The following is a 12,933-nucleotide window of genomic DNA, read 5'->3' as shown; positions in this document are numbered from 1 at the left end:
AATCTATTGGTTGCTCTAGTATTATTGCAATTGAAGCTGAAGTAGTCTTTAACATTTCTAGTATTGGAGCATTCACAACTCCTGCAGGCAAGTTGTTCCACTCATTAATTGTTCTAACTGTCAGGAAATTTCTCCTTAGTTCTAAGTTGCTTCTTTCCTTGATCAGTTTGATCAAAATGATAATGTTGTTTCAGATTCTACATGGGCTGCCTTTGAAAAGTATCTGGAAGTTCAGTTACTTCAAATGCAATGAACTACATGGCTTTGGGCAGGTCTATATTTGCACATATGTCACCTCTCTTGTGGGACTACATTGGTTGCTGATTTGCTTCCAGGCACAATTCAAGGTGCTGAATGTAAATCATCTTTATAGCCCTACATGGCTTGGAGGAAGGTTATTTGAAGGAGCATCTTTTCCCAATTGCATCTTCTTGATCCACCAGCTTGGGGAGACAGTCATCAAAGAAGTCCACCTACTGGGACCAAGAAGAAGGCCCTTTTCCATAGTAGTCCCATCCCGGTGGAACATTATCCCTGTCAGTATAAGACTGGTCCCTGCCTTGATACTTTTCTGATAAGCATTGAAGACATGGTTCTGTCAGCAAACCTGAGGATCCAAGTCGTTATGGAGTTCATCAAGTTTGGATGATTTTGGCAGGGCCATGGGGATGTCTTGGGATTTATATTTGGGGTTTTAGTCCTGTAAGCCACTCGGAGTCACTGTGAGTGAGTTGGGTGACCATATACATTTCTTATACATTCATATACACAAATAAATGAATAAAATAAGCAACAACAATTATAACCTTAACCTCAGATAAACTGTATCTTCTGGGTGAAACTATTACACTCTTACCTGTTTTTCAGTTGCTGAATTTCCAAACGTCTGCCGGATTCCAGTTTGCAGAATATTTGAAATTCCTTCCATACTGAACCGCTATAAAGAGGAGAAAACAGAACTCTGAGGGCTTATTTTTAGATTCTTAGTTGTTACTACAGGACTGTCTAATAATTGGACACAACACATTGGGCAGAGCAAAAGGAGCAAAAGTTTGACAAAATTCATCACCATTCTGCTCCTACAGATTTTGAGTTGAAAAGTATCTGGTAGAAAACTAACATCCAGATTCTCCATGAACTAAATACACCTTGGATGAAAAAACTGGAGCTCTTGATATGCATCTAAACTACAACTCTCAACAGATCAATAACAAGATGCTACAGGAAGTACCAACAATAAACCTTAACGGCATAACTCATGTTCTAAGGAAGAGTGTATATCCAAGATCCTAAATTTACGTATATACCATATCTATATCCCAATATAAAATTAACAAGACAAGTGGAGAAATTCCAATTAAAAGAAACCAGTAGATCAGTCTTCCCTAATTTGTGCCCCCACTTCCAAGATGGGTTGGAAACCAGAAGCAATTTCTCAGCTGGTTAGATTTTCTGAGTATTACCATTTCTTTCACATCTGGAAGATCCTGGGTGAGGAAAGCTGCAGAACAATTGTGCAGGGTGAAGTACTTTTGTCATAAATTGTTAAGAGTATCCTAAAATCCCTCTAGGATAATTTTGCAATAACTAGACCATCAGCAAGAAGCCAGCACCAAATTCCCACTGGAGAAGAATTCACTGAACAGACATCCATCCATTGGCTTATAACAACACCTTTGTGAATTTGTCACAACAATCGCTCATTTCCCAGCGCCCTTAGCTAAATGAACACCTAGCAAAATTACATTAAGAGAGTCTGTAAAGAATCTTAAAAGGTGGGGGGGAGACAGGAATCTTAAAACTATGCTCTTCTTATTTCTGTTCCTCCTTTTTAACGGAAAGCCATCTTCTTCAGGGAATGTCACTAACCTTAAGAGGCATCTGAGCTGCCCTTTCTATTCGATTGTTTTGCAGACTCAGCCCTTTTTCTTTCCTCCTCCTCTTCATCATCTCTCGATGTTCTTTCTGCTTGTTCTGCACCTCCATCAGGATGGTGATGAAGGAGTTCTTCACCTCCTTCTCAAACTCCAGTTCATCTCGACAAGCCAGCTGCTGTACCAGCTCCTCCGAGTAATCCTGAATAGCACCTTCCACACGATCCAGGAGCTCCAGAAGCTCCGAGACAGACATGTGCCCCAAACCTAGGAAGAAATAAGTGTGCCTGTTCATATGTCAAGTGGACCACTCTGACCGAGGTCATGATAAGGAGTTTAGTGCTAGAATCTGTGCAAAGCTCTGTTAGATGCTTACAAATTGCAGTATTAAGTGCTAAGGGTGATTAAAAATGTCAAGTATTATTTTTCAGGACATTCATCACAACACCCATAATGGATTCATTAATTAGTGATGCCACTTTAGTACATGAATTGGTTAAACAGGGTGTTATGTATTAACAGTTGTACCTTTAAATATTTGAGCGGGAAATCAGCACGTTGCTGATTGGACGAAGCCTCCAGCAGAACTGTATAAAAGGAGAGGTTTTTCCCCCAGCCTGTTGCTGGGTTCACCCTATATTAAAGAGCTGTTGTCACTACCCTGGTCTCCAGCCTCGTTACTTCCCGAACTTAACATTGGCGACGAGGGTGGGATCTCGAGGCTGAGGAGAACCAGAACCGAGCTGAAGCACGATAGACCCGAACCCAGCAAATCCAGGGCAGAAAAGGCGAGATGGCCAGTTACACTCCACCCGCACCGTTCGATCCGGCTAAGGAGAAATGGGGAACGTATATGACCCGTTTGAAAGTTTCCTAAAGCCAACGAACTGCACGGAGTTCCAGACAACCGAAAAGGGCTTATTTCTTAAGCCACTGCGGTCGGAGGTCATCGACATCGCGGAAGCCCTGGCAGAGCCAACGCCGTTGCAGTCGGTGTCGTGGCCAACTTTACAGACTTTGCTAAGAACCACGCGCACGCCGTCCAAATCGTGCGGCGGTTTGAATTCGAGGCGAAGGCAGATGGAGGCGAATCCGCCGGTGACTACATGGCGCCCTGAGAAGGCGTCCAGGACTGCGGATACCGTGACCTGGGCGAGGTGCTCCTCGAGCAACTCATCCGGTCAAAGACATCCGTTTGGCGGCGGCTGCTAGCAAAGCAACTGACGCTGGCCCGCTCTGGGCGAAGCCAGAGCACATGAAATGTCATCCCAAGCGGCAGAGACACTGCAGAAGCCTCTTCCACAAAGGCGGCGCAGGCAACAGCGGTGCACCAGGAGGAGGTTCAGACCGAATCCGGCGGTGAAGACGAGGAAGGGTCTGCCGCACAGCGACAAGGGGACCGAGACGAATGCGGAAGCTGCGGGGGTCAACACCAGCGCCAACGCTGCAAATTTAAAGATGCGACATGTCGGCGGTGTGGGAAGAAAGGGCACCTAGCTCAAGTTTGTCGAGCGGCCCAACCTTCCCACCGAAAATTCAAATCGGCCAATCAGAGCGGAATCGGCAAGGCGACCGCGATTGGCTCAAACAAAAAGCGCGGATTCAACCAAACAACGGTGGTCATAGGCGCGCCTCAACCAAAGTGGAGAAGAAGATCTTCACCAGGCCAAAATAGAGAGTGCGGTGCAGGCTTGAAGTGGACACGGGATCAGCGATCACCATCATGTCCTGGGACACTTTGGCGAAGTCGCTGCCGTCCGTCGCGGCGCCACCTGCAAGCACAACGACTACGAGTCCACGACTACCAGGGAATCGCATCCCTGTTCGAGGACCACCTCCGTCCGAGTCGAGTCGGCCCTCACAAGAAGACCCTGCCCATCACGATCGTCGAAGGAACTCTGCCCAGTCTGTTGGGACTAGACTGGTTTCGTGCCCTGGGCATGGGAGTGACTGGCATCTACAGAAGTGACTGCAATTTGAAAGACATTCTCTTTAACGAGTTCGAAGATGTCTTCAAGGACTGCCTGGGCAAGTACAAGGGGGCCCCTATTTCCTTCAACTAGACCCCAGGTAGCCCCATTAGGCTTAAGGCGAGGAGAGTCCTTTGCCCTAAAACCAAAAATCGATAAGGAGCTGGACAAGCTCATAAATCAGGGATTTTGGTGCCAGTCGATCACGCAAAGTGGGAGGCGCCAATCGTCACCCCATCAAACCGGACGGGTCAATTAGAATTTGCGCTGACTACAAGGCGGCAACAAAGCCTTACAGAAAAGCGCTGCCGGTTCCGTGGTGCAACATTTATTGCACTCTTTGGGGCAAGGGCAAGTCTTTGCAAAGTTAGACTTGGCCCAAGCCTACCAACAACTGCCAGTAGACGCCGCACAGCTGAAGCCCAAGCGATTGTGACGCACAGGGGGCCTTCAAGTGCACCCGATTGCAATTTGGGGTTAGTGTGGCACCAGGGCTGTTCAAAACCTGATGGAACGACTACTGCAAGGGCTCCCAGGGTAGTTCCCTACTTGATGATGTCCTAATTTCAGGGAAAACATGGAGGAATTGGGGAGCGGTTAAGAAAGGTCTTGAGCATTTTCGGACAGCGGATTAAAAGTCAAGACAAATAAATGCCAGATAGGGGTCGAATCGGTCGATTTCTTGGGCTACGGATAGACAAGAAAATTCACCCTACTGAGAGCAAGGTTAAGGCAATTAGGAAGGCTCCAGCGCCCAAAAACAAAGCAGAGCTGCAGGCATTCCTGGGATTGGTTAATTTTACGCGGTCTTTTAAAGAACAAAGCAACCGTTCTTGGAACCGCTGCATAGGCTCTTAGGAAAAATACTGTTTGGTCTTGGGAAAGTCAGAAAATAGGGCTTTTGAAGCAGTAAAGAACCTGCTCTCAAGTGATAGCCTGCTCATCCAATATCACGACTCACTACCCCTAGTGCTGGTTTCGATGCATCCCTTATGGGGTGGGGCTGTACTCAGCCATAGACTTCCAAACGGCACAGAAGCCCCTATAGCGTTCTACTCTAGAACGATGTCCTCCCCAGGGAGGAACTACAGCCAATTAGACAAAGAAGCACTAGCCATTGTATCAGGGGTCAAAAAATTCCATGAGTATGTCTTTGGGCGGAATTTTGAAATCGTGACTGACCACAGACCGCTACTAGGATTACTGGCTGGCGACCGCCCAACGCCTGTGGCACTTTCGCCACGTTTGACCCGATGGACTATATTCTTAGCCGCTTATTCGTACAAGCTGCAGCATCGACCGGGAAAGGAAGTGGGGCATGCAGACGCGTTGAGCCGATGCCCACTGCCCGGGGCGACCGAAGACCCCACTCCAGGGACACCCATCCTCCTTATTGACTCGTTGGACTCTGGCCCAGTCACATCGAAGGAAGTGGCTCGGGCATCATACCGGGACATTGTGTTAAGGACTGTACTCGGTTGGGTACAGAGAGGGTGGCCCGCTGCGCCGGTGACAGTTCAAGAATTTGTTAAGAAACGAGATGAGCTTTCGGCTCAAGGGGTGCCTGTTATGGGGTGATCGTGTAATAATTCCTGTTAAGTTAAGGGAAAGGTATTGGACCTCCTCCACGAGGTCACCCAGGCATCGTAAGGATGAAGGGTTAGCTAGAAGCTATGTATGGTGGCCACTCATGGGCGCAGAGATTGCTGAGAGGGTAGGGAAATGCCAAGCTTGCCAAGAGTCCAGACCGCTACCCCCAACAGCCCCTGTCAGAGAATGGGAAAAGCCCCAAGGGCCTTGGTCAAGAATCCACATTGACTTTGCTGGCCCCTTTCACGGCCAAATGTTCCTAGTGGTGGTGGACGCATTTTCCAAATGGGTGGAGATCATACTCATGAAGTCCACCACGGCCCAAGCAGTAATCGCAACCCTCGCCACCTATTCGCAACTCACGGGTTGCGGACACTCTGGTGTGTCCGACAATGAGCCACAATTCACGGCAGCCCAGTTTGAAGAGTACCTGGCAGAGGAAGGCATCCGACATGCCCTCTCTGCGCCTTTCCACCCTGCGTCGAATGGCCTTGCAGAGCGTTCCGTCCGGAGCACTAAGGAGGCATTGTCCAGGCTCGAGCCAGGTGACTGGCAAACAAAAATAGACTTTTCCTAGCCGTCAGCACAGAACCCCAAGCACAGCCACTGGAAAAAGCCCAGCCGGGTGCTAATGGGACGAAACTCCGTGCCCACTTGACGTTTGAACCCCATTACACACCCGAGGGTTACAAGGGGAGCTAGAAAAGACAAGGAAATGAGCATAGGCGGCCGGGTGTGGGCCCGAAACTATGGGGACGGCCGAGTTGGGTCATAGGACAAGTAACAAGATAACAGGCCCAAAATCGTGCGTGGTAGAGCTACCAGACAACCGAGTGTGGCGCGCCACATAGATCAGTTAAGGAAACGAATAACTGACCAAACCAAACCAATAGAGACAGGTAATGACCAATACCACTTTGAATCCACAGCTGACAATGACCGGAGGCGCAAGACTTAGCTGAGGTCCCAGAGTTCAGCGACGCCATCAGGTCCCGAGGAAGCAGCAGGAAAATTCAAAATTAATCCAAGGCGGATGGCCAAGAAAAAGTCGGCCAATAATCCGGGCCCGATGGCCCAGAGAAAGAGCTGGGAGGAGAAAACAGCCCCTCCGACCAGCTCAAAACACCACCCAGAACTGAACCACGGTCAGAAAGAACTAGGAGGCCCAGGTTATTTGCGTGACTCATTGAAAAATAACATGTAAATAAATATGTAAATAGAGACAAAGTGTTTTCTGGGAGGAGGAGGTGTTATGTATTAACAGTTGTACCTTTAAATATTTGAGCGGAAATCAGCACGCGTTGCTGATTGGAGAAACCTCAACAGAACTGTATAAAAGGAGAGGTTTTTCCCCCAGCCTGTTGCTGGGTTCACCCTATATTAAAGAGCTGTTGTCACTACCCTGGTCTCCAGCCTCGTTACTTCCCGAACTTAACACAGGGATACACTTGGAAATGAAAAAAATTAATTGTCTCGGATGAAAGAAAGCATACATGCAATAAGATTTTAGAAGAGGCATTCTAACCCCTTTCATTCTTAGCAAGGAGGAATGCCTCTTAAGATGATTGCTTATTAAACCTTGGTTTTAAAATAATTTAAATTACCTGCCCAGTGCATCAGTCAATCAAAATGTTACTCTAATTCAGTGTTTCTCAATCTTCACAATTTAAGATGTTTGGACTTTAACTCCCAGTATTCCCCCAGCCAGCATGTGGTTACAGAAACTCTAGGAGTTGAAATCCAGACATCTTAAAATTGTCAAGGTTGAGAAACACTTGTTGAATTAGTGAAATGATAGACTGCAGCTCCAATTATTTTAGATTATTAGGGAGTAGAATTTTATGTCACCAAGCCAAGAATCCAAAAATAGGATTGCAATCTGCTTCAAGAAATCTCAGCAGAAATGCTGTTCTACCTACTGAAGGCATGCTTGGAGGCAACCAAGATGTGGCTGGCCCAACTTTGTTCCCCACGAGACATTTCCCCAAATGTGAAAATAATTCCATAGTTTTTGTATTTCGCATGAATTCATAATATGTGTTCACATATCACAAGGAAACAGATGAGCATATTTAAGTCAGGGATACTGACTTAAAAGAAAGGCACATGCACTGGGACTGAATGATTAATAGAGACTTCCTATGGCAAATGTGTGTCCCTTAAAACCATGTTGCAGTCTTCTTTAATGAGTAAAACATTCATAGATGAGCCTCTTTAAGAATTACAGTGATTGTTTTAATGGCTTGGTGTTCAGTTTATAGTTGGGTTGAAGGTTTCTGGTTTCTGTGTGCTTTTATTTACTTCTTTTTTCCCCTGGGCCCCTTATGTTTGTGGCTCTGAGAAACCGTAACTCACCCCAGGTTCTAGGAATGGGGCAGCCTACAAATAACTAAATCAGCATTAAAGACTGCAAAAACTGGAAAGTTTAGTTCACACTTCAAAAACATATTCCATTTGTATCATGGGATTTGTGTCCTGTTTTGAGATGAACTTCTAAAATGTCAGAAGTACAGATTTCTGGATAAACAGAGAGTGCAAAATTAACATCTTCCTTTCCCTTACCCCACCCTCAAAGCTAGGGGTAAAAGTCAGGCAGAATTTAGCAATAACAATAGGACTTAGACTTTATTATTATTATTATTATTATTATTGAAAAAATTTTAACAAACAAAAACATTTTCCCCCCTTTCCCCTCCTCCCTCAAAACCCCCTTCCCCCCTCCCTTAACCCCCCCCCCCCGCTTCCCGGGTCAATCACAAGGTATTGTTATACATAAACCAAACATAAAATAAAATTTTCCCTTCTAATCCAATTAACCTCATCCAAATCTTTTCATTTCCCAACCCCCCCCCATTACATAAAATAATACCTCCTAATTATTCAAAGGCAATCTGATATCTCTTAATCTGATATCTGTTTTATAAATAAACAATCCATTTTTTCCATTCAAAGACTTGTAGACCTCTTCACAGTGCTTGCCAGCCCTCTCTAAGCGGTTTACAGAGTCAGCACATTGCCCCCAACAATCTGGGTCCTCATTTTACCCTCCTCAGAAGGATGGAAGGCTGAGTCAACCTTGAGCCAGTGAGATTCGAACTGCCAAATTGCAGTCAGTAGTCAGTCAGCAGAAGTAGCCTGCAGTATTGCATTCTAACCACTGCGCCACCAGGGCTTTTTTCTGCTCTTCTCAAAGTAGTAAATTTAAGTAAATTTAAAATATTTTCCCAGCTCCACAATACTGAAGTAAGCCCTCCTTCCTTGAAAAAGATACCAGCAGAACAACTAAATAATCCCATGTCGTGACTAAGAAATTGAGTAGATTTCATCCGTCACAGCAACATCTTGGTGCAGTAACTTGAGGAAGAGAAGATACAGTGCAGCTAAAATGAATATATACTTTAGGTTCTGTTTCATAAAAGTCATCCTACATTTGAAAGAGAAGAGGATAGAGCTATATTGCTTTATATTATGATTTAAATTTTGTTTGCTTGGCTATTTGTCACTCCTTTCCTGCACTTGCAATATTGTTTCTTATCTCCAAAGCCACAGACATGTTAGCGTATGCAGCATTATTAAAAATAATCTCCATTGAGAAGGCTGTATCGTGCAAATCTCGTTTAAAAGGAAAGGAAATATAAGAAGGTCATTAGGGTCTTGATATGCCTTTCCACAATTAGCCCAAAGGGAACAAATATCTGCACACATCAATATTCAAGCTCTGTATTGCCTTGGAGTGGAGTGGAGTGGAGTGGAGTGGAGTGGAGTGGAGTGGAGTGGAGTGGAGTGGAGTGGAGTGGAGTAGAATAGAGTAGAACGGAATGGAACGGAACCGAACGGAACAGAACAGAACAAAACGGAACAGAACAAAACCACATGGTACAGTATATTTTAATCTGCTTTGAAGACAGGGAAAGTGAGGAGGGGAGAGGAGTACAGAGGGGAGAGGAGCACGGACAGCAGAGCAGAGGGGTGAGGAAGGGATGGAGAAGGAGAAGGAGAAGGAGAAGGAGAAGATTTTGGTGCAAATCTATATCAACTGATGCAATTCAACTTGGGGGCAAGTAATGCATAATAACCACAACAGACCTGCATATCACACAGACACACAGATTCTCACCAGAGTTTACAAACACAAGACAACCAAAGTGAAATATTCACAGCCGCACAACAGAAAGAGTTTTGTGTCTGTTAAATGTTTCATTGAGTTTTGTACAGTGACAGTTTGGCTTCTGGAATCGTGCAATCCTAATTCCTTCATCCCATTAACCTCTTCAATATCTGAGTGAAAAGAAGTAAGCTTTTTTCACACAGCTGAATCAATATCACCCTGAATTGGATCACCTGAAGTGGCAGGTGGGAATTAGATATTTGTCGTGTCACGTGTTCGCTTAATGTTTCTCCCTCAAGCCTTACTATTCACCATACAATATTTGTAAATATGAGGGCGTATGTATTAGCTATCCTCTCAAGCAGAAGAATCTGAATTGCTTTGCTACGGTCTGAAATGGCCCAGCCCAGGAAAAGCTGCAGGGATCGTTGTACAAACTAGCTCTCAAAGGACAACAACACTTTACTTAGAGAGAAGAAGTGCTCCTTTCAATGCACCACATCTTCTTACCTTCACATGACCAATTGTTGTTCAGGCTTTGTGACAAGGCCTGAATTTCCTGCAAAAGGATGGAATCAGCCTGACTGCTTGTGTCCCCACCATCATCCTTCTCTAAAATTTCTTCTTCCTCTTCAGGGTCAGGGGAATTTTGCATCATTTCCTCAATTTCTTCAATCACCTGCAAAAAGAACAGTCGGTCAAATCAATGAAAGGCGATGGCAGAAAAGGAGATGTTGCTATGGAAACCTTATAGTTGAAAAACTCAAATTCCCAACTGGGCTATAAACCACGCATGACAAACGGAGGGACTTTTTTCTCCAATAAGTAAAAATACAGTCAGGGATACTTTAAAGCAGTGGTAGTCAACCTGGTCCCTACTGCCCACTAGTGGGCGTTCCAGCTTTCATGGTGGGCGGTAGGGGTTTTGTCCGATACTGAAGCACTTTCCTTTTTTTTAATTTAATTGAATTTTTTAAAAAAATTCATAGCATTATTTAAAAACGTTTTCATTAGGTTTTCATAAAATTCCCCACGACAATTCAAATTTCTGAAAATATACTATTTGTATCGCCCACGCATAAGTTTAGTTCACATTACGTAAGTAAAACTAAATGGCGCTATAGTACGACCGCAAACAAAAGCTATTCATTCCAGAATAGCTCGCGCATCTCCTCCCACACCACCCAGCTGTAACAGACAAGCAGAGTTGGTAGCCGGCGCCCCCCCCAAACCCAATCCATGATGTGCGAGAGGCATGCGCAGATGACGATACACGGCACAGGCTCTTTTGTTTGCGGTTGCACCATTACTGTGGAACTGGTGGGTGGTTAGAAAATTTTACTACTAACAGAGATAGAAAAGTGGGCAGAAGGTATAAACAGGTTGACTACCCCTGCTTTAAAGCCTTATTTTAGATGCCCAAAACCAGAGCGTGAATCTTTTTTTTATTATTATTATTATTATTTTATTTGCATTTATATCCCGCCCTTCTCCAAAGACTCAGGGCGGCTTACACTCTGTCAAGCAATAGTCTTCATCCATTTGTATATTATATACAAAGTCAACTTATTGCCCCCAACAATCTGGGTCCTTTTAAAAGGAATATAAAAGAGCCAATGCTAAATCAACACCCTCCACAGTGAAATCTTAAGAAGGAAAGAAAAGCTCCAATAGCCCAGCTTTCATTTTGATGATGCCCAACCAGTGTTTGTAGGTGTTTGCAAAACAGAAGGTGGAGATTGGTTATTGCGGTTGGTCACACAGCCAGCCAGATGCTTAGACTGAATTTTTTTATCCACTTTTATCCACTGATCAAGTCCTTCCCAAGGAGCTGGAATGGACAAATGTTGATGTTTGAGGATGAAGATATTGCTGCGTATAAATATGTTTAAAGATATTGCTGTGAGATGTCAGCTGTTCCAAGTAAAGACGCCTTTTGCAATCAACTGATGATGATTTGGTCAATGCTGATGGTATTCAAGAGGTTCTCAAATTGCATTATTATTATTATTGATTCAATTTGTAGGGCCACCCATCTTATGTAAGTGACTTTGTGTACCTCAAAACAGGTAAAAACAATCCAATAAAAACAAGTTAAAATTAATATAAAACATAAAAACTATGCATAATCAGTTTTAAAGAAAAACCAGAAAACCACAATCAGCAGCAGAATTCATTCTACGTCAGTTCAAGGCAGCCATTGTCAGAGGTCCCACTGTTGCTGGAGTTCAAGGGACAACATCAGAGCCATGTTTTCAGAATCTTCCTAAAGGCAGGGAGAATCGGGGCCAATACCTTCCTCTCCATCTCTATCCCCTGCAACTGGTATCTGGAGCCCTGGTACTTCTAACCCAGACATTATATTGTTCGTCCTTGCATGCACAATCACTGTACGTGCACACACATCCAGCTATGATACCCCTTGTCGTCTCTAAAGCAGTATTTCTCAATCTTGGCAACTTGAAAATGTCTGGATTACAACTCCCAGAACTTCCCAGCCACATTGCTAAGAATTCCAGGAGATGAATTCACCTCCTAGAATTGTTTTGAATCATCCCAAACTTCAGTTCTCTGGACAGATTACATCATTTTTCCGAACCACATACAGCAATCAAAAGACTAAGAGAAGCATAGATCAGAGTCGCGAATAGAGAATTAAAAAAAAAAAGCTAAAAGAAGGAGTTAAATTTAAAATCAATTACATAAAAGCTTGAAAGAAGGGGAAAGGGCTTCACCAATCACCAGAAAGACATCATTATGGAGCAGGGGTCTCCAACCTTGGTCCCTTTAAGACTTGTGGATTTCAACTCTAGAGTTCCTCTGAAGAGCTTTGCTGGCTGAGGAACTCTGGAGTTGAAGTCCACAAGTCTTAAAGGGACCAAGGTTGGAGACCCCTGTTATGGAGGCCAACCATGTCTACCAGTGGCTCACCCTTAAAAAGACCTTCTCCTTGTAGCCATCTGCCTTGATTCACCCGCATATTGTACTTGACTTCAAGCAATTCTAAGTACCGTAAGTGGGTAGATGCAATAAATTTCGCTAAGCCTGGGAAAAATAGTCAAGCACAGCAGATATTCCAGCTTTACCTCAAGCTAGACATTAGTCCATCCATTAAGAGTTTATGGGGAAAAAGGATGAAACAATTGACAGAGACCTATCTTAATGTATTCAGAAATCAATGAGGACTAGAGTGCTCTTTTTCAAACTTAGCACCTTTAAGATGTGTGGACAGAATTCCCCAGCTGGGAATTCTTCTAGAATTCCTGGAAGCTGAGGCCCACACACCTTAAAGTTGCCAGGATTGAAAAACACTGGACTAAAGTATCCTTGCTTGCAAGATTCTGTACAGTAACCTAACTCCTTTTTTCCTTGCATTAGACTTGATTAATGA

The 12,933-nt window shown here is 44.3% G+C and overlaps 1 protein-coding gene across 1 annotated transcript in view; it reads right to left on the bottom strand.

Annotated features, from left to right (window-relative positions):
• FEZ1 (fasciculation and elongation protein zeta 1) overlaps positions 1 to 12,933 on the bottom strand; it is a 44,017-nt gene that overhangs the window by 8,122 nt on the left and 22,962 nt on the right. The window contains exons 5-7 of the mRNA XM_058194397.1: positions 10,053 to 10,221; positions 1,870 to 2,141; positions 857 to 937 (exon numbers count right to left, since the gene is read on the bottom strand). Coding sequence (XP_058050380.1) covers positions 857 to 937; positions 1,870 to 2,141; positions 10,053 to 10,221 — 522 coding nt within the window. The remainder of the gene's footprint in view (positions 1 to 856; positions 938 to 1,869; positions 2,142 to 10,052; positions 10,222 to 12,933) is intronic.

This window comes from Ahaetulla prasina, chromosome 9 (genome assembly GCF_028640845.1).
Source record: "Ahaetulla prasina isolate Xishuangbanna chromosome 9, ASM2864084v1, whole genome shotgun sequence".
Taxonomy (NCBI): domain Eukaryota; kingdom Metazoa; phylum Chordata; class Lepidosauria; order Squamata; family Colubridae; genus Ahaetulla; species Ahaetulla prasina.
This window is presented reverse-complemented; position numbering and strand designations above follow the sequence as displayed.